This window comes from Corythoichthys intestinalis, chromosome 15 (genome assembly GCF_030265065.1).
Source record: "Corythoichthys intestinalis isolate RoL2023-P3 chromosome 15, ASM3026506v1, whole genome shotgun sequence".
Classification (NCBI taxonomy): Eukaryota; Metazoa; Chordata; class Actinopteri; order Syngnathiformes; family Syngnathidae; genus Corythoichthys; species Corythoichthys intestinalis.
In genome coordinates this window covers 49,702,558-49,725,000 of record NC_080409.1, presented here as the reverse complement: position 1 = coordinate 49,725,000, position 22,443 = coordinate 49,702,558, and the positions used below count along the sequence as shown (strand labels likewise).

At 38.1% G+C, this 22,443-nt stretch overlaps 2 protein-coding genes across 7 annotated transcripts in view; one reads left to right on the top strand and one right to left on the bottom strand.

Moving 5' to 3' along the window:
- Positions 1–22,443, bottom strand: part of LOC130931176 (leucine-rich repeat-containing protein 74A) — a 49,365-nt gene that overhangs the window by 19,222 nt on the left and 7,700 nt on the right. The window contains exons 2-8 of one of the 4 annotated variants that reach the window (XM_057859744.1): positions 5,497–5,562; positions 5,025–5,200; positions 2,228–2,335; positions 2,066–2,159; positions 1,075–1,124; positions 914–995; positions 757–842 (exon numbers count right to left, since the gene is read on the bottom strand). In XM_057859744.1, coding sequence (XP_057715727.1) covers positions 757–842; positions 914–995; positions 1,075–1,124; positions 2,066–2,159; positions 2,228–2,335; positions 5,025–5,087 — 483 coding nt within the window. In that variant the 5' untranslated portion in view covers positions 5,088–5,200; positions 5,497–5,562. Of the gene's footprint in view, positions 1–756; positions 843–913; positions 996–1,074; positions 1,125–2,065; positions 2,160–2,227; positions 2,336–3,847; positions 3,998–4,144; positions 4,196–5,024; positions 5,201–5,496; positions 5,563–22,443 lie in introns of those variants that run through there. The other 3 variants (XM_057859746.1, XM_057859747.1, XM_057859745.1) reach the window with 3 other exon arrangements.
- Positions 10,116–22,443, top strand: part of angel1 (angel homolog 1 (Drosophila)) — a 29,404-nt gene continuing 17,076 nt past the window's right edge. For 2 of the 3 annotated variants that reach the window (XM_057859741.1, XM_057859740.1), the window contains exons 1-2: positions 10,116–10,226; positions 19,953–20,606. In XM_057859741.1, the coding sequence (XP_057715724.1) occupies positions 10,160–10,226; positions 19,953–20,606 (721 nt within the window). In that variant the 5' untranslated portion in view covers positions 10,116–10,159. Of the gene's footprint in view, positions 10,227–10,258; positions 10,383–19,952; positions 20,607–22,443 lie in introns of those variants that run through there. The other variant, XM_057859743.1, reaches the window with a different exon arrangement.

Here is a 22,443-nt window from a genome sequence, read left to right as displayed (position 1 = left end):
TGTCATATTTATGATGGTCTTATAACAGGCTTATAGCGCCACTATCAAATAAAGTGTTACCAAATACCATAACTAGCAATTAATGAAACAACTAGAACAGTAACTGAAGAAATAATTAGCACAGAACATGAATTGTGATTGTTATTTACATCTGTAGCGCTGCAATGCATGTTGGATAACAACAGTGTTGACAGCAGGTGGCAGAAGAGGTTGACTCTCCCCCCCAAGGGAGCAGTGATGGCCAAATGAAGCTTCTTGAAGCAATGAATCATGGTGGTTCATTTGGTCTTATGATGCCGCTCTCAAATTTTTTTCATTGTGACGTCATTGGTTTAAAAGTTTAAAATATGCGAGTAAATAATTTTTTTAAGTCTTTTGTTTTTTACAAAAATTTAAACATCAATTAATGATTCTAAGCTAAAAATGACAGAGTAATAAATACGATTAATTACCTTCTTTTTATGGCTATTTTGAAACAAAAACGGTTGCGCGACGTCTGTAAACCGAGGTTTCCAGGGTAAAACGGACAAATTAAAAATAGTCCGGGGACTTAATGCGCCATGAATCTGCTTTGGCAGCATATAGACGTATTTTTCTATCAAACACAACAGGTCTTTTGGCTTAAAATACAGCAGTTTATTTTAAAGAGGGGTGCAAGAGCAGAAACTGCTTTTTCATTCTCATCTGTGTTTTCCGCCATTTTTATATGTAAAATCGAGTGACACACCTGCCTTACAATAAAGCTATGTACAGTACCTTGAGTCCAGCACTCAGAGCAACAGCTCCCTTCATTCTGAGTTGATTCCAACAAAGGTCCAATACTTCCAGATGCTCATTGTTTGCTGTAAATATGTAACAGTTAATGCCCTTACGAATTATGCAAAGACATGGAGGTGAGTGAGTGTTCACTTACCCAACAGCATTCCCAGGTGCTCCCCTCCTCGTCCACAAAACCTGTTATGGCTGAGATCTAACTCTTTAATACTGAAATTGATCTAAATGTTAAAATATGTGCAACTCAAGAAAAGAGTACTTGGAAATCTGTCAAAGTTAGATGAATCGTCAAGAACTTACAGACATGGCTTCGGCAAAGTACTTTGCGTCATCGTCTGTAAATCCATTTCCTGTTGGTTGAAAAAAAAAACATACAATGCAGTGTTGTTTTTGTCAACGATGACTAACGAAAATATTTCGTCGACAAATAATTTTTTCATGACAATGACGAGACGATAACGAGCTAAAAACGTTTATTGGGAGAGTAAAAAATAACGACACGATTGCCAGTTTTCGTCTGACGACACGAGACCGAGACAAAAATGCGCTCTGGTGGTTGTGTCACTCGTGTGACGTGCTACACCCCTCCCCAATTCACCCGCTACTGTCCTCTCCAGTCTTCCTGCCTGTTCAGCCTGTTTTGAGATACACATGCAAAGATTGGTCTTCTTTTCTTGGTAAGAAGAGAGAATATGCAATGTTGCTTTACCCTTTAAAAGTCTGTGCTGAGTGATAATCACACACTAAATGTAACTAGTAGCGTTAGCACAGCAGTCACGTTCGCGTTAGCATTAGGCTATTGCTAATGGAGAGCGTCCTCTTAAACTCTCTGTGGTGATCATCACACACGAAATTTAACTCGTAGCGTTAGAATAGTATTCACGTTTGCGTTACCATCAAGCTATTGCTAACGGCGACCGTCCTCTTAAATTCTCAACTTTTAAAAAAAAATTTTTTTTTTTTTACATACAGTCTGTGGCATCCTGGTGGGTATAATTAAATTTTTTTTCATTTAACAGACAAAAACGTAATAAACGTCGACTAACGATGACGAATTTAGTCTTGAGCTTTCGTCAACATAAATTAGACAACGACAAACACATTTTGAGATGACTAAAATATGACTAAGACTAATAAGGATTGTCGTCCAAAAAGCTAAGACTAAGATGAAAATTAAAAGGGCTGCCAAAAACAACACAATACATACGATACAATGACTACCGGTAAACCATCATGAAAGACAGTTACTGTAGATAACATTTCGATCAAGTTTATACATTTTGTACATTACCTGATAGTTTGACGGATTTTAACGAAAGGCTGTCCATCAACATCTTACTCACATACTCAGCTCCAGCGGAACGAAGATGGTTGTTGGACAAATCCTAGATTAGATATAAACACACATAAATTCACACAAAATACAATCATTACTGAACATTGCGCTCCATACCAAATGATGGATGGTGAAATTAGCCTTGAGCATCTCTGCAACATCCTTGGCACCATCTGCCTGAATGTAGTTGTCAGCCAGTTCTAGAGTGGTGAGATGTACATCACTCTGAAATCAAAATGCTCTTCATTACGATCCATCCTTCTTTGTAATTCACCTATCCCAGCTGACTTTGTGTGAAAGTGTGAGGTACAACCTGGACTGGTCACTTAGCCAATCACAGGACAAATGAACAGAAAAACGCATTCACCCAATGTGACTCGGTGTTCTGGGCAAAAGTGTGGTTACTTACGGTGGTATGAAAAAGTATCTGAACCTTTTGGAATTTGACACATTTCTGCATAAAATCACGACCCAATGTGATCTGACCTTTGTCAAAATCACACCGATGTAAAAACAGTGTCTACTTTAACTAAAACCACCCATGTTTTAATGAGTATAGCATGCAAACAATGACAGAAGGGGGGAAAATAAGTATGTGAACACTCTACCTAAGGAGACTTAAAGAGCAATTGAAACTAGGGCTGTCAAACGATTAAAATTTTTAAACGAGTGATCAAGTGATCCATGGATAGAAAGACTTGTAGTTCTTAAAATATAAATGTTAGTACAAGTTTTAGAAATTTTATATAAAAACCCCTCTTAATGTTTTCGTTTGATTAAAATTTGTAAAATTTTCAATGGTAAAAAATAAACTAGTAGCTCGCCATTGTTGATGTCAATAATTACACCATGCTCACTCATGGTACTAACCCATAAAATCAGTCGCACCCAAGCGCCAGCAGAGGGCGCCAAACATAAAAAAACAAGCAACAAGCAGACATTACACTGTACTGTCATTTCAATCTGTTTGAGCGGGGCATGTGCGTTAATTGCGTCAAATATTTTAACGTGATTAATTTAAAAAAGTAACTACCGCCCGTTAACGCGAAAATTTTGACAGCCCTAATTGAAACCAATTTTTACTAGACAATTTAAGTCAGGTGTGTGTCCAATCACTGTTGAGTGGTTTCAAGCAGCCCTGCCCACTATATAAAACACACCTGGAAAGAATTGTCTTGACGAGACGCATTGTCTAATGTGCATCATGGCTCCGTCAAAAGAGCTGTCTAAAGACCTGCGATCAAGGATTGTTGATTTGTATAAAGCTGGGAAAGGATACAAAACCCTCTCTAAAAGTCTGGATGTTCATCAATCGACTGTCAGAGAAATTGTCCTCAAATGAAGAGAGTTTGGCACTGTTGCTTCTCTCCCAAGGGAGTGGCTGTCCACCAAAGATAATGCCAAGATTTCAGTACAGCATACTCAGAGAGGTAAAAAAGAACCCTCGAGTGTCTGCTAAAGACTTACAGAAATCACTGGCATTGTCCAATATCTCTGTGCACACATCAACTATATAAAACTATGGCCAAGAATGGTGTTCATGGGAGGACTCCACGCAGGAAGCCACTACTGTCTAAAAAAAAAAAAACCATTGTTGCTAGTTTAATGTTCGCAAAAAGGCCCTTGGACATTCCACATAAATTTTGGCAAAATATTTTGTGGACTGATGAAACCAAAGTGGAATTGTTTGGGAGTGACACACAACATCACGTGTGGAGGAAAAATGGAACAGCTCACCAACATCAACACCTCATGTCCACCGTGAAGCATGGTGGAGGGAGCATCATGATTTGGGGCTGTTTTGCTGTCTCAGGGTCTGGACAACGTGCAATCATTAATGGAAGAATGAATTCAAAAGTTTTGCTGGAAAACTGTCAAGGATTGGGGCACACACGGCTGGACTCAAATGCACGAGACAAGAGATTATCACTGTCCAATAAACATTTAATTCAGGAAAAGGGACGTGATGACAAAATTCAAAGTTCCAACACAAACAGTCAAAGGCAAAAACATAGCAAGGCAAAAAAACTTAACTTCAAGGTTGGCTGTGGCGTAGATTCCAAATGATCTCTAAACACTGAAAACGCACTGGCAAATGACAACAGACAAGAAGGGTTTTTAAGGAGTGCATCTAATAGGAACCAGGTGCGGGCACTCAGGTGATTAAGGGAGGATGACAAAGCTGACTGAAGTGAACAGAGAGTACCCTACCAAAATAAAACAGGATATGAAATGACTAAATCAGTACCGCTGACGGCGGCTTGTAACAAAACATGAGGCCGTCTGTCAGACAGTTGAAGCTAAAAAGAGGATGGATGCAGTAACAAGACAATGAATCAAAACACAGAAGTAAATCAACTTCAGAATGGTTCCAGAAGAACAAAATACACGTTCTGGAGTGGTCAAGTCAAAGTCCAGACTTGAACCCCATTGAGATGCTGTGGCATGACCTAACGACAGCGATTCATGCCAGGCATCCCAGTAATCTGACTGAACTACAGCAGTTTTGTTGAGAAAAATGGGCCAAGATTAGTCCTGATCGATGTGTCAGACTGATCTGCAGCTACAGGAAGCGTCTGGTTGTAGTTATTGCTGCCAAAGGGGGTCCACAAAATATTAAATGTGATGGTTCACTTACTTATTTTTCCCCTTCCTGTCATTGTTTGCATACTATCCTCATTAAAATATGAAAACCTATAAATATTTGGGTGGTTTTAGTAAAAGCAGACACTGTTTTTTCATCTGTGTTATTTTGACAAAGATCAGGTCACATTTGATTGTGGTTTTATGCAGAAATGTGAGAAATTCCCAAAAGTTCAGATACTTTTTCATACCACTGTAAAGCTGATTTGACTTGACTTTGGCCACTCTACATTGGAAAAAATGCTCATTTAATCGTGAATTTGTAACTCACCACCAAAGCAATCGCGAGCGCTTTGCACCCCAGTGGTCCGAGGCCATGGTGGCTGAGCGACATGGTAGGAGAGTCTAGGTTCCGTAAGAAGTAGGAGACTGGAACAACACCAACCAACTTGCAGGCTTGTAGATAGACATCAGTAACGGATGTCTTATTGCGTCTGTCTTCTGTGTCTGTTTTATCGTCAGGAAAATGCGTCCAACAGCAATTGACATTGACGGTAATTTGTGAAAAAGAATGCAGACACAAAGTTAGTGTAAATGCTTCATCCAATGTTTGTGTATTGCAGCGGTTCTCAAATTGGGGTTTCGGACACCCAAGATTCTTGAAACTTGCGCGTAAACAAAATGATGAGCATTAAATCAAAAGTTATATTTATACTGTACTCTCAAAAAATTGTTCATGTCTTTCTCAATCAATTTCTCTTTGGACCTTACAATTTTGAGAACCCCTATAATAATGCACTCACCAACCAAGTCTTTGTCAAAATGCCCTTCCGAGTCTTGTCTGTGTGTTGTATATGAGCCAACGTCCTCTAATGAGAGGGATGCAAAAGAGAGCGCTGACATTTGTGTTAGTTTTTGAAAATGCAATCAAGAGACAAGGCCATCTCTGTATGGCGCTTAAACTGAACTGTGAGATAAACTGAAACACTGCAGTGTAATTCTATCCGTTAGGCACCACGTGATGTGTACCACACTAAATAATGTACATGCATGCTGGACTTGTTCAGCCCTAGAACTGTAAATTAAAATATAGTAACAATTTTGCATTGTTTCTACCATACAACAGGGGCTCCATATCAACGGGTGTCGTACTGTGGACATTGACGGAAATCAAATAAATTTGGGCTGTCAAAATTATCGCGTTAACGGGCGGTAATTAATTTTTTAAATTAATCACGTAAAAATATTTGACGCTATTAACGCACATGCCCCGCTCAAACAGATTTAAATGACAGTACAGTGAAATGTCCACTTGTTAATTGTGTTTTATGGAGTTTTGCCACCCTCTGCTGGTGCTTGGGTGCGACTGATTTTATAGGCTTCCGCACCCATGAGTATTGTGTAAGTAATTATTGACATCAACAATGGCGGGCTACTGGTTTATTTTTTGATTGAAAATCTTACAAATTTTATTAAAACGAAAATATTAAGAGGAGTTTTAATATAAAATTTCTATAACTTGTACTAACATTTATCTTTTAAGAAATACAAGTCTTTCTATCCATGGATCGCTTTAACAGAATGTTAGTAATGTTAATGCCATCTTGTTGATTTATTGTTATAATAAACAAATACAGTCCTTATGTACAGTATGTTGAATGTATACATCCGTGTTGTGTCTTGTCTTTCCATTCCAACAATAATTTACAGAAAAATATGGCATATTTTATAGATGGTTTGAATTGCGATTAATTACGATTAATTAATTTTTAAGCTGTAATTAACTCGATTAAAAATTTTAATGGTTTGACAGCCCTAAAATAAATATAAACAATCTGGTGCGCAACTGATAGTATGTGGTGTGCACCAGAAACCAGTGTTGTTTAACAAAAATATTTTATCAATGAACAATTTTTTTCATGACCATGATGTAACGAGCTAAAAACATGTCTTGGGAGACTACAACATAACGAGATGGATGCCAGTTTTCATCTGACTTGACGAGAACGAGATGAAAAATCAGCAGTTTCCGTCATAAGTTCACAATGTGTGACATTTTCTTATTGTATGTGTAGTTAGCACGCATTGTAACAGTGCTCAGTCATATCACTCATGTGATGTGCTGCTCCACTCAACCGCTCACACACATGCTTACTCACTGACCGGTGAGTTTAGGGATTATTATTATTATCACTGCTTTAGGGGCTCCATATGTTTCAAAGGGAACTACCAAAGGAATGTACATTAACATTAACAATAACCAGACGTGGGTAGAGTAGCCAGAAATTTTACTCATTACTTCCAAATAGCATTACGCAAATAGTCATACAAAATTTAAAATGTAAAAAAGTATTCGTTGAAAAGAATGTGCAAGTAATGAGTAACATTGTGAGTAACTGCTTCCAATGTCAGATTAAAAAAAAAATGTTTTTTTTTTCTTCTCAGCACAACCTTATCTATATGATTTGTTATTATACTGTACTATATTACTACCTATTATATGACTAGAGGTGTGCAAAATTTCCGATTCTTAGATTATTCACGATTCGGCCCTGGAAGATGCGACAACGATTCACAAACATCCAAATTCCGATTATTGGAATATGTCAAGTCAAGCGGAAGTAAAACACACATAGCGCGCCGCGCGGTCTTCGAGACGCAATGAGGAACGGAGCAAGAGTAGCTAAACATCATGCTAGATGCAATATAGACTTGGTGGCGTTAGCAGCACATGTACAGAAAGCTAGATGCGGGCGTTAGTAAACGGCCGCCATCTTAAAGCAGTAGACTTCCCTGCAAGGCTGTTGTAGCGAACCTTCCAAGCGAACCTAATTAACTTTTTATCTAAAATACTCCTAAATCGGTAAAATATTGACTTGAATCTATCTTTAAAATAGTTATAAAACTTTCACATGTCGAAAGTAGACAAAAGGGAAATTATGGAATAACGGGAGCAATTTTAACAACGGTTAATTCACAACATTAAATTAATTGAATGTAGTTTAAAGCTGCTGATACAGAATGGGGATTTGAATATATTATTGATTGTTTTTAACTGTTAATTTTATACTGAAATAGTCGTTTATTTAAGCCTGCGAGGCTTTGTTTTATTTTATTTTTTTTAGTTTTTGTAATTAATGTACAAAACATTAAAAGCAGCTAATAGCGGGAGGGGGGTGTCATCAATAATCGATTTATAATCGAATCGTAGCCTCTGAATCGTAATCGAATCCTTAGATGCCCAAAGATTCTCACCTCTATATATGACCATATTAAAATGACACAAAAATAATTGAATTCAAACCAGAACAACATTATGACACATCACCCATCCAAATAGCATGAGTGCCCTCTAGTGGAGAACAAGCACTGTTACTTCGGATTGGTATAATGGGGTCATGCGACGTCTCATTGGTGAAACTGAGACTGCCACTGTCGGCATCTCTGGCAAAAATAAAGTCAATATGTAGAATAATGCTGCAACCATTAATCGATTAACTGGAGTATTTTGATTAGAAAAAAGATTCGTATTTCCGTCATAATTTGAACAAGTCTTAACTTGTTGTTGTTGTTGCGACTCTGAGCTTGTCCATCAGTGGTGGCAACAACAAAGTAATGCTGCAACTGGTAATCGATTAACTCGAGTAAATTTGATTAGAAATAAGATTTGAATCAAATTTTACTGCTTGGAGGATTTGTTTAATTATAGTGGCCTCGTAATGGTTTGTTTTGACAGTGTTTGCATTTAGTTTTATTTATTTGGGTGGATGCACTGCCCTTTTGTGGCAACAGTGAATATGACATAACTCATTTGACATGGCTAAATCCAGCTGCTCCCTGTCAAGACCAACAGAAGCTAAGTTTTTGTTTGAGCTAATGTATTTTTTATTTATTTTATAGGTATATTTAGCCTTTTTTTTTTTGTTTGTTTTTTTGTTTTTTTTTTGTCGGAATATGTGTTTGAACTGTTTGTTAAGAGCATTGTAAAAAAAAAAAAAAAAAAAGTTCGTATTTTATAGCATTTAAGCTAGCGGACTTTTGCTATGCAAGTTAGCTAATTGTAATTTTTCATTGATTTGGGTGGATACACTGCCCCTATAACTCGTCTAACATGGCTGAATCCAGCTGCTCCCTGTTAAGACCAACATAAGCTAGTTTTTTTTGTTTTTTTTTTAATGCATTCTTAATTTAGTTCATAGGTATATTTAGCCGTTTTTTGTAGGAATGTGTCTTTGAACCATTTGTTAAGAGCATTTAAGCTTGCAGACTTTTGCTATGTAAGTTAGCCAATTGTCCTTTTGTTGTACCTCATTTATTTATTTATTTTTTACTGTTTGTGGCTCAGCTCAGATATTTTAATTTGTTATGTTTTTATGTTCTTTGTCTGATTACTCGATTATTCGAACAAACTAGTCAATTGATTAATTTACTACTAAAATAATCGGCAGCTGCAGCCCTAATGTAGAATAAAGATGAAAAATGTAATGACTGTAGTGTAGCCAAAAGTAGTGGAGTAAGAGTAGTGTTGTGACATAAATCGACTCAAGTAAAAGTATTTTGTGGCAATACTACTCTGAGAAGTACATTTTTCTCCAAAAGGTACTCAGCTAAGTGTAGGAGAGTCAATCTAAAGCGTTACTTCCCACCTCTGACAATAACACGAACTCTATTCTGGTTATGGCCCCAAAAACACTATATTTTACTTTAATTTTATTGCATTTATCTCATTGCCTGCCACAGACAACGATAGATTCATTTACTTTATTCATTTGAACTGGGATGACTATCTGTGAATGCACGTTTCATTGCCATCGACGGCCCCAGATGTCCAATCCATTTGTACCTGAATTCAATGCCAGCCCTAACGCTCAAAATAGGGTGGACGTCCGTCGCCGTTAATGACAGCTAAAATGAACGCTATGAAGGTACATTTGTGTATTTATTATTCAATTATTATTCTATATGCAATATTCAATGATTGATTTAAAAAAAAAATGATTGAAGTGATTTATGTTTTGAAAAAATATATTTTTTGTTTTGAAACAACTCATTTTTTGATTAAATAATAAAGACAAAAATGTCCTAGCCAACATGTGGCTCAATCAAATCAATCAAAAAAGTTGTTTCAATAAAAAAAACTTGACTTCAATAAAAAAAAAAAAAAAAAAAAAGTCAAAGAAAAATAGTTTTCAAATGGATTTTTTTAAGTTTTGAATTCATTTTTGCATTCATACACATTTTTTTGATTGAAGTCACTTTTTTCTAAAATTGAAAATATATATTTTGATTGAAGCGACTTTTTTTTTTTTTTTGATTGAAGCAACTTTTTTTTTTATTGAATAATAAAGACACAAATCTACCTCCAAAGAATGCCCTATATAGGGTTAAGTATTCGATTGTTTACGTTAGCTATGAACCGAAGACCCCGACCGCGCATGCGCAGATGTGTGGGAAAAAAAAAACGGCATGATAGGCTGCATGCTATTTTATGCTCTCTACCCGCTATCACGGTACATAAATAGACGACCCTCAGGTAGGCACGACTATTAAAAGCATGCTTTTGCATTTCAGTCTCACAACCCCCACCTCTTTCCAAACCCCGCAGTGACTTTAAAACACGGTTTTGTCGCTATTGCTAAGCTTCAATTACATTTTGCTTGCTGACTCGGCAGCTTTTCTTGTCACGTGAGTAAGTGCAAGTTGTTGTTTTGGCAACAGTTTTATCTCGTAGCTCACCAATGCGTAAAATGAACGAAGATGCAGAGTTAATACATTGCGGGCAAAACTCAATTGTCGAGCATGGGGGGTGGACCATGCTAACTTATTAACTTGCACCTGTTATCAGAGCTCTTGGTATGTGACGTCACGCGTGGCAATGTTTTGATGCTGGTGCAGGGGTCTGGAACGTGCGACTCTTTCGTATTGTCAGTGGCGCCACCAGGGGGTGGCCAGGGGTGGCCACGGCCACCCCTATAAATGTGTTGCCCACCCCGCTTGCCAGTATATTGTTAGATTGTTGTAGCATCAGTTATGCATTTCTTCCCAAATGAATGCAATTATTTAGTTTTGTTAAGTGTAGGGCTGTCAAATTTATCACATTAACAGTCGGTCATTATTTTTTAAAAATTAATCATGTGAAAATATTTATCGCAATTAACGCATTCGCGGTACGGCTCATTCACCCATTGCCGCAAACAGCCTACAATGGTGAGATAAGAGGCAGAGTGGAGTAGATACAAGCATTCATTGGGGCCATGATTTAATTGGCAAAAGCTTTGTCATCTCTCCCACAGCAACTCTAAATATTGTGGGAAGCGACGTGGGGGAAAATGACAGGAGTCGATCTTTTTTCTTAACACCCTATAGCAGTGCTTCTCAATTATTTTCTGTTACGCCCCCCCCCAAGGAAGACGTAAATGTTTCGCGCCCCCCCCAAACACTCTGCTGCCACTGTAAATAGTATCATTTGTCTATAAAATTACTATTATAAATACGCATCTGCCTAACATTGCGTCCTTTTTTTTCTAATAAAGAAAAAAAGTAACATAGATCAACTTATAATAAAGTATAACTTTATTAGCATTGTTTTGTCTGTAACAGAGAAGACTTGACGCGCATCAATTTGCCTGAATTTCAAAAAAAGTCACATCCAAACTGTATAAATACACTCGAAGTACATTTTTGACCATTTGATACAGGAAAATAAAATGTAATAAAATCAGTAAATAATAACAAATTCAAATTGATTAGAAACAATCACTCATGAGGTCAATCTGCCAAAAAATTTGACCGAAAAAACAAAACTGAAGAAAAGAAAAAAAGAGTGTCCTTGGAGAGGACAGTTTTTATTTTTACTGCTCACAGTATTACCTCCTTTGCGATGGTGTGGAGTTATTTTGCAATGAGCATGCTAACAATGCTCACTGGTTTACTGCTATAACACTGACAAAGCAGGACGATTGTTGCCAATATTCGGCACGTTTTCGCTGAAAAACAATCAAGCCGCCTTATCAATGAGATTGGGGTCTAATGTCTTAATTAAGAGTTGTCGTAATTGTTTTGGCTTCTGGCTGTCCGCTACAATTATTTTTAGACACAGTAAACAGTGGTCTTTTCTCATTACCCACTGTATTAAAAGTCAAAGCTAAAAGGCAAACGGGACAAAAAAAGCGCATTCTCGGCGGCCAAGGTAGAACCGTAGGTGAGGGCGGTCGTCGTGACAATCCCGAGCCAAAAATGGCACTTCTCTGGCGGCGAAGTGAGAACCGGACAAGACTGTGGGTCGCTGCGTGAGTGAGTCCGGTCGGAAAACGGCTTTCGAAAACGGCGGCGGTGCATTGCTTTTCATATCTGTTTTCTGTGTGCTGAGTGCTCTTCCTTAGTTCAAAAATACTGCGCGCACTCTAAAAATGAGAGCGCCATTGCCACACAGTGAGTGGATGTGCAAGTACACTTTATTCCAATACGGCAAAAAAAAAAAAAAAATTCCCCGAGGTCACATGCACCCCCCCTGGCATCGCTCTGCACCCTCCCCGGGGGGCGCGCCCCACTATTTGAGAAGTACTGCCCTATAGTGTACCCAACGCAGAGAAGATATATCATTTGCAGCTACCACACACAGTCATGGTCGCACCACTTCCCATCATGCATTTGGGCAGAACAGTTAAGTCGCTACAGTATCATTTACTGAAAGCTCAACAAATACACTAGATGGCAATATTTAGTCACAATATACAAACTCACATTTATCCTTTAAGAATTATAAGTCTTTCTATCCGTGGACCCCTTTTACAGAAAGAATGTTAATAAAGTTAACGCCATGTTGTGGATTTATTGTTATAATAAACAAATACAGTACTTATGTACAGTATGTTGAATGTATATATCTTTCCATTCCAACAATAATTTACAGAAAAATATGGCATATTTTAGAGATGGTTTGAATTGCGATTGATTACGATTAATTAATTTTTAAGCTGTGATTAACTCGATTAAAAATTTTAATCGTTCGACAGCCCTAGTTAAATGTACACCTTATGCCTAATGTATACATAACACAATAAAACAGAATTGTTGTGGAACTCAAAATGTTGACTGGACAGTTATGGACTACGCACATTAAATCATTAGCAACATCAAATATTACACAATACACCAAAGTATATCAGTAGCAGTGTCCTTAAGTCTTTCTGATAGTTTTGCCCTGACCTTTTTACTGCAATAATATAATGAAAACCTGAAATTATGGCTTTTAGTTTTGGCCACCCCAAGATTTTAAGTGGCCTCATCTGGCCACCCCTATGAAATATTTCTGGAGGCGCAACCGCGTATTGTTGCTGTTACACTCCCAAGTTTGGAAAATATATTTTGAATTTTTAATGTTAATTGTATCAAGGGCATTCATCACCCTTGACAAGAACAAAAAAATGTTGTGTTGATGCAGATATTTGGGTGGAAAAACAATTTTGGGTTGCTGAATTCACATCTGACCTTAGTTCCCTATTCTTGCCCCATTCTTCTCTACAAAACTGCTGCAGTTCAATCAGATTCCTGGGGTGTCTGGCATGAATCGTTTTCTTTAGGTCTTCCTACAACATCTCAATGGGGTTCAAGTCTGGACTCTGACTTGGCCACTACAGAACGTGTATTTTGGAAAACTTTTGAATTCATTCTTCCATTATTGCTTGCAAGTTGTCCAGGCTCTGAGGTAGCAGAACAGCCCCAAATCATGATGCTCCCTCCACCATGCGTCACGTTGGGGATGAGGTGTTGATGTTGGTGAGCTGTTCCATTTTTCCTCCACACATGACGTTGTGTGTTACTCCCAAACAATTCAACTTTGGTTTCATCAGTCCACAAAATATTTTGTCAAAATTTCTGTGGAGTGTTCAAGTGCCTTTTGCGAACATTAAACGAGCAATTATGTTTTTCTTTAGACAGCAGTGGTCGAGTCCTCCCATGAACACCATTCTTGGCCATAGTTTTATGTTTAGTTGATGTAAATCTTTAGGGTTCTTTTTTACCTCTCTGAGTATTCTGCGCCAAACTCTTGGCATCATCTTTGGTGGACGCCACTCCTTTGGAGAGAAACAACAGTGCCACAACAGGTCACGCCACAGCATCTCAATGGGGTTCAAGTCCAGACTTTGACTTGGCCACTCCAGAATGTGTATTTTTTTCTTCTGAACCCATTCTGAAGTTGATTTTCTTCCGTGTTTTAGATCATTGTCTTGTTACAGCATCCATCCTCTTTTTAGCTTCTACTGTCTGAAAGACGGCTTCAGGTTTTCCTGCAAAACATCCTGGTAAACTTTTGAATTCATTCTTTCAGTAAGTTGTCCAAGTTGTGAAAGTTGTCCAGGCCCTGTGGCAGCAAAACAGCCCCAAATCATGATGCTCCTCCACTGTGCTTCACGGTGGGAATGAGGTGTTGATGTTGGTGAGCTGTTCCATTTTTCCTACACACATAACGTTGTGTGTTACCTAGGCCTGAACGATATTGGAAAAAACTATTGTTGCGATTTTTTTTAGGTTTGCAATATATTGCGATATTATATTGCGATATTAAAAAAAAAAAGATCTATCTTTTTTAAAGAAATTTTCAATAAATGACTTGAATAGCTGTTTGGAAATACTTTACATAACACACCGTGACCACAGTGTATTCATATAATACCGTTTAATTTGTGAATGATGAAGATTTCTGTATGAAGGTATCCAGGAAGTCATGTCTGCACAAAATAGATCATTTATTGAATACAATATTTTACACTTCAACAGCAGCAAATACATTAAATGATAAATAAAAGAGCAGGTGCATTAGTCCCCTAAGTTTTTGACAAAATATAACAATAAATAAAAACTTCTGTAAAATAACAACACAGTTGTCAACATATTTGAACAAAAATATTAAATATGACAAATAAAAGAGTTGTTCACAAACTATAACAATAAATAAAAACCTCAGTAAAACAACAAAGTTGTCAACATATTTGAACAAAAATATTAAATATGACAAAAGAGTTCACAAACTATAACAATACATAAAAACCTCAGTTAAACAACAAAGTTGTCAACATATTTGAACTTAAATATTAAATCTGACTAATAAAAGTGCAAGTGCATTAGTCCCCTGAGTTGTTTACACAAAATATAACAATATAAAACTGCAAAACGGCAACAAAGTTGTAAAAATATTTCAACAAAAATATTAAGTATCAAAACTTTATGTGCAGCTGTACTATATATAGTTATTTGAAAAATACGGTTTAAAATAAATTTAAATATAAAAGAAATAAACTCAATTGAACTTGTAAATAATTGAACTGGATAACTGCAAATAACTGTGATGAATAACAGAACCATTTTAACTCCCAAATTTCCTGCCTTCCTGATAGCTGTCACATGAATAGAAAGAAAAGACATTCCTTCAGCTGTGTTATGTATTTGTCTGCATATCGTCCACCTTCCTTGCTCAGCAATTCTCAACTGGGTCTCATAGGTTTTTGGCCAAGACTATTAGTTTATCCACTATAGCATGCTTGAGACAAGAACGTTGGCATTTAACAATGTTCCCACCTGTGCTAAAAAGCCTCTGATGGGGAGCTCGTAGCAGGAATGCATAGATACCTGCGTTTTAAATGGTCCCACATGTTTGACAGATTACTTCTTGTTGAGGCAACCATGGCGAGGCACTGTCGACAGGGCTGTTTTTTGTCCCTTATAGTCTTGTTCTTGCCAAAATACTTCCAAAACTCCTTTTGGATACAGTCTTCCTTGCTCCTCCAACGTGTTGATTGCTTGCTTTCACTTTGAGAACGGGCCCTCCTCCCTCCGCTCTGCTGTTCGGCCCCTCCTCCCTCCACTCCGCTGTTGCAGGGGGAGGGGGAGGAGCCGATGACTTGCTGGAGAGAAAGAGAAACTGTGCGCTTTTTTCCCCTCTCCTTCCTCAAAACAAACGTTTGTGGATTAAAAAAAATGAAATTAAAAAACTATCGCACGTCCTTGCGATGGGACTATTGCACATGCGCACATCGCGATGGCGATGTTTAAACGATATATCGTTCAGGCCTAGTGTTACCCCCAAACAATTCAGGTTTCATCAGTCCACAAAATATTTTGCCAAAACTTCTGTGGAGTGTCCAAGTGCCGTTTTGCGAACATTAAACGAGCAATAATGTTTTTTTTAGACAGCGGTGGCTTCCTCTGTGGAGTCCTCCCATGAACACCATTCTTGGCCATAGTTTTACATATAGTTGATGTCTGCACAGAGATATCGGACTGTGCCAGTGATTTCTGTAAGTTTTTAGCAGACACTCTAGGGTTCTATTTATCTCTCATAGTATTCTGCGCTGAACTCTTAGCGTCATCTTTGGTGGACGGCCACTCCTTGGGAGAGAAGCAACAGTACTAAACTCTCTCCATTTGTAGAATACCTCTCTGACTGTCGATTGATGAACAATCCAGACTTTTAGAGATGGTTTTGTACCCTTTCCCATCTCTATACAAATCAACAATCCTTGATTGCAGGTCTTCAGAAAGCTGTTTTTACCGAGCAGTGAAGCACATTAGACAATGAGTCTCATCAAATCAGTTCTTACCAGGTGTGTGTTTTATAGTGGGCAGGGCAGCTTTACACTACTCATCAGTGATTGGGCACACACCTGACTTAAATTGTTTGGTAAAAATTGGTTTCAATTGCTTTTTAAGTTTTCGTAGGCAGGCGGTTCACTTACTTATATCCCCCCTTTGTCATTCTTTGCATGCTATCCTCATTAAAATATGAAAACCTATAAATGTTTGGGTGATTTAGTTTAAGCAGACACTGTTTTTCATCTGTGTGATTTTGACAAAGATCAGATCACATTTGATGGTGATTTAATGCGGAAATGTGAGGTTCAAATACTTTTTCATACCACTGTAAATGCAACGCTTGCACAAACATTACAACGTCACTCTACAACGTCACTTGTTGGTAACAAGTAGAGATGCACGATAATATCGGTCACCGATAATTATCGGCCGATAATTACAATTATGACGTCACACAGTTAATGCAGATAAAATGAAATTCAACCGATAATGCAATCCGATAATTATATACTTGATTTGGCCTCCAAATGTGCGCAATCAACAATTTTGTCCAATTGTGCTAGTTTTAAGGAGGTATTTTTGCAGTGTAATAATGTGATATATGTTAGGAATGGCTTACTTTTAAAGGCATTTTTGTGCAACTTGGTTGTTTACTCTCTAAGTAATTGGTACCAAAAGCTTACCATGACACAATGTCATTGCCATTGTTTAGATCAGGGCTGTCCAAACTTTTTGCAAAGGGGGCCAGATTTGGGGTGGTAAAAATGTGGGGGGCCGACTTTGGCTAACGTCCTTTATGTAAAACAATATATTTAAGCAAAATTTAGCAAGCCATTCAGTGTGTCACATTTGCTTTATTATTTTTTTCAATGAATAATTTCAACAATCTCGCAACTAGCCTTTGCAGCGTTCTCTTTCGACTCTCGGGCTCTTGCGAAATACTACTGCTGTGAAATTAAACTAGCTTCAGGTTGCTTCTATTTCTCACTGCGTATCTTCCCTGTAATCTTGTCGTACATGTCAGCGTGTCTTGTTTGGCAATATCGCCTTACATTGAAATCTTTAAAAACAGCGACTGTCTCTTTGCAAATGAGGCAAGACACAGTTGTTGCGTATTTTAGTGAAGAAATAGTCCAATTTCCATCTATCCTTGGAGCGTCGGCCGTCACACTCAACTTTTTTTTGTTGATTGTCGCCATTTTAGAAAACGGAAGTAATGTGTCACACGGAGTAATGTTGCTCAGCCCTTAAATACCTGCAACATGAAGCAATTCTCAGAGAGTCCCAAAATTTGAAAAATAAGATCCTAATGAAACCTTTTTTTCGAATTTGTAAAACGAAATGTCAAAATGTATATGTGTAATAAACGCTCTAATATCTATAACTAGGGATGGGAATCGAAATCCGATTCCAATTCGGAACCGGTTCCGAGTGTTTCGAGGCCTCGACATCACAATGAAAAAACCTTAACAATCCCTTTAACGATTCCTAAAGACGCGTATTGCGTCATGACGTGTGCTGTTGTCCAGACGCATCAAACTAGCATGGCGCCAAGAACCACTCGCTCCAAAGTTTGACTACACTTCACCAGGAAAGAGTGTGAAAATGAAAGGTTACGACGGGTAAGCACGAGCATTGCAGCCATAAACATAACAATGACAGCACGTAGGTTCAAACGCTCCAAAGTGTGTCTTCACTTCACGAGGAAAAATTACAACAAAGCGACTTGCAGTCATTGCAAGGTGGAGATAACTGCATCGGGAGGGAATACGATTGCGCTGTCCTCACAGAGAGGCTCAGTCCTGGCTATAAAAAAAACAACAAATAAAAGTCCCGGCTATACAGCTAGCTAAACTCCCAAATGACGATGCAGAAGACGTTGGTATAATTTGCTGACTTTATTCAACCATCACCTGAAGAGTGAAACTAAGAATAGAAATGAAACAAATCAATTTCGTCCCCAATAACAAACAGGTTTACATCAACGTAAATCAGCGATGATTAGCTGCTAATACCAGTATGGTTAGCATTCGTTCGCTAGCATTAGCACATCGTTCAAACCACTACACAACTGGATTTAAGTGTCCGATCGCGAGTGGAAACACAACAACAACAACACAAAAGATGATACATACAGGCGTTGCCTCTGTAGATATTAACATTAACAAAGAACGTAGGCTCGTAGAAGTGTTTCCCTCTCTCACTCACTTGGATGCGGCATTTCTTCTTTGGGTGTATGCGCGCTCCAGCAGTCCTCAAACTGCGGCCCGCGGCCCAAATACGGCCCGCCTCCACATTTGGTCCGGCCATTTTGATTTTTTTTTTTTTTTTTTTTTTTCTCAATCGTGTTATTTATTTTCTGGCCTTTTCCTTGAAGAATTCAGAGAGGGTTATTTGGTTATTATCTATTTAATTAATAGTGTTTTTATTATTAATTATTATTATTATTATAAAGAATCCAGAAAGGGTTATTTGATTGTGGCTTTCTGAAAAACAATAATTTTTTACATTTATGCACTTCTGCAATCGTCACACTTTTTCTGTAACAAACTGACCCCGGCCCCTCATCAGAGAAGGGAAAAGTTATGTGGCCCTCACAGGAAAAAGTTTGGGGACCCCTGCTTTAACACATATTGCCAAAGGCAGAACAAAAACCTATCTGCCAATATATACCAATATAGAGTTTGTAAGGTTGTGACTTCTGATTAAACAAACTCGATGCCAATCAAAACGTTTGTTCTTTTTCCCCAAATTAGAATCGATAAGAGAATCGAAAAAGAATCGAATCGTTAAGCAATATCGATAATGGAATCGGAATCGTAAAAATCCTATCAATTCCCATCCCTATCTATAACCCATGCTAAATCATGTTTTTTTTCTAATGGAACCTGCAGATGTATGTGTTGACTTGCTTCCATCATTTTTATTTTTTTTTTTCAAAAAGAAATGTCAAAATTCTAAATCTCAAAATCATGAAATTTTAGGTAGATAAAATGTGATACATTTGGTGATAAAGGGTTAAAGTGCTGCTGCCTTTTAGTGGGTAAATGAGGAGCAGCATTTCGTGTGTTAGCTACTTCATATGCTGGTTGCAGTACTGCTGACCAATTTATCAAGTCTGTTTGGGCCAGGCGTGATTGATTTTATGACAGAGGCTGGGGGCCGGATGAAATTTGACCACGGGCCGCATTTGGCCACCGGGCCGGACTTTGGACATGTCTGGTTTATATGTTGGAGTTTACTACTTGTTCACATTTGATGTGGGAAAAAAAATAGCACTAAATTACATTTTTGCAGAGTAACATTTGATCTTTGTATACTTTAAAATTTTACATACATATTTGAATAGAATTATCGCCGTGACATTATCGGTTATCGGGCGGAAGGGGCAGGAAATTATCGGTTATCGATATCGGTTGAAAAATGTGTTATCGTGCATCACTATTAACAAGGTAGGCAAACTTCTAACAGCACGTCCGCCGCACATCTGACGCACGTGCGCGCACGCACGCACATACGCACGTGAGGCGATAAATCGCAGCAGGAAAATTACCGCCTTAATTTTCATTTACCGTGCGATAAATGGAATTATTGCATATCGCGACGGGCGTAATCATATCACTTATCACCTTTTTCACTGATATTGTACTTTGTTTCCCTTCTATAGTTGTGAAAAGCACAGTGGTGTGTGATGGTGCTGCTGTAACAAGGATGTCTTTCAAGTCGCAGAAATTCTCACCAGACCAGCAGCTCAGCCAAACCAGTTGTTTGACGGAACAAGAGGAGGAAACGATGAGTGAACAGTACTCTGTTCGTACAGAAAGTACCACACCAGATGAACAACCGCTGATACGTGTCAGTCAGAAAGATGCAGAAATGGAGGCAGTTTCAAAGACAAGTGAGGCTCATTATTCGGCAAATTGCAATGACTCCAGGGCAGAAAAAGATTCACAGGATATAGAAATTGAGCAAACACATTTTCCGCACGAAGAACCTGCCGTTGAGGATAATGTGCAGCAAACTGTCTGTTTTATGGAGTCACTATTGAAGATGGAAAGCTTGGAAGACTCAGGAAATGCCGCCGAGGGCATCACACAAGAAACGGAGTTCTGGGATGACTATAATGTAATGTTGAACGGTGTCGCAAGTTCAAACCGAAAGCAAACATCGCCGCTTTCCGTTGCTCAAACTGGTCGTGATACAGAATGTGGATGGCACTTCCCTGCGGGAGCCGGCTTAGTGGATGAAATTCATTGCCCACACTGGCGTTTTCCTGCTATGAGCTATTACCCTTCAGAGGAGCAGATGAGGCCCTTAGATGGTGAGGATGTGACAACCATTTTATTATACATTTGATTAGTATTGACCTACAGTGCTGGCCAAAAGTAATGGTACCCTTGCAATTCTGTCAGATCATGCTCAGTTTCTCCCAGAAAATGATTGCAATTGCAACTGCTTTGGTAGTAATGTCTTTAGTGCTGCAACGATTAATCGATTAACTCGAGTATTCGATTGGAAAAAAATATTCCAATTAAATTTTGTTGCTTCGAGTATTCGTTTAATTAAAGTGGCGTTGTAATGGTTTATTTTGAAAGTGTTTGCATTTAGTTTTATTGATTAGGGTGGATACACTGCCCTCTGGTCTGCCTCATTTCACATGGCTGAATCCAACTGCTCCCTGTTAAGACCAACGTAAAACATTTTTTGTTTGAGCTAATGTTTTTTAATGCATTCGTAATTTACTTGATAGGCATATTTAGCCGTTTTTTGTCGGAATATGTGTCTGAACCATTTGTTAAGAGCATTATAAAAAACGGTAGTATTTTGTAGCATTTAAGCTAGCAGACTTTTGCTATGTAAGTTAGCCAATTGTTCTTTTGTTGTACATAGGTCCTCATTTAAAAAAAAAAAAAATATATATATATATACCGTTTGAGGCTCAGCTCAGGTATTTTAATTTTTCATGTTCCTTATCCGATTCCTCGATTATTCGAACAAACTAGTTCATCGATTAATCGACTACTAGAAAAATCGATAGCTGCTGCCCTAAATGTCTTCATTTATTTGGCATGCAATGAAAAAAAAACCCACAAAAGAAAATGGAAAAAAATCATGATCATTTTACTCAACTCCAAAAATGGGCCGGACAAAAGTATTGGCACCCTTTGAAAAATCACGTGATGCTTCTCTTAATTTGTGTAATTAACAATACCTGTTAATTACCTGTGGCAATAACTAAATCACACTTGGAGCCAGTTAAAATGGATTAAAGTTGACTCAACCTCTGTCCTGTGTCCTTCTCTGTACCGTATTGAGCATGGAGAAAAGAAAGAAAACCAAATAACTGTGCCAAAACTTAACAGAGAAAGCTAAAAACGTTTTGGAAGAATGTTCTCTGGTCAGATGAGACAAAAGTCGAGCTTTTTGGGGAAAAAGGCATCAACATAGAGTTTACAGGGGGAAAAAAACGAGGCCTTCAAAGAAATAAACACGGTCCCCACAGTCAAACATGGCGGAGGTTCCCTAATGTTTTGGGGTTGCTTTGCTGCCTCTGGCACTGGACTGCTTGACCGTGTGCATGGCATTATGAAGTTTGAAGACTACCAACAAATTTTACAGCATAATGTAGGTCATGGTCAAGGGTCTTCCAGCACGACAATGACCCAAAACACACTTCAAAAAGCACTAGAAAATGGTTGGAGAGAAAGCACTGGAGTCTTATAAAGTGGCCAGCAATGAGTCCAGACCTGAATCCCACAGAACACCTGTGGAAAGATCTGAAAATGGCACCCTTCAAATCTCAGAGACCTGGAGCAGTATGCCAAAGAAGAATGGTCTAAAATTCCAGCAAAGCATTGTAAGAAACTCACTGATGGATACCAGAAGCGGTTGTTTGCAGTTATTTTGTCTAAAGTTTGTGCTACCAAGTATTAGGCTGAGGGTGCCAATACTTTTGTCCGGCCCGTTTTTAGAGTTTTGTGTAAAATGATAATGATTTAAATTTTTTCCCATTCCCTTTTGTGTTTTTTCACTGCAAGGAAAATAAATGAAGCTATTACTACCAAACCAATTGTAATTGCAATCATTTTCTGGGAGAAATTGAGCAAGATCTGACAGAATTGCAGGGGTGGCAATATTTTTGGCCAGCACTGTATGGT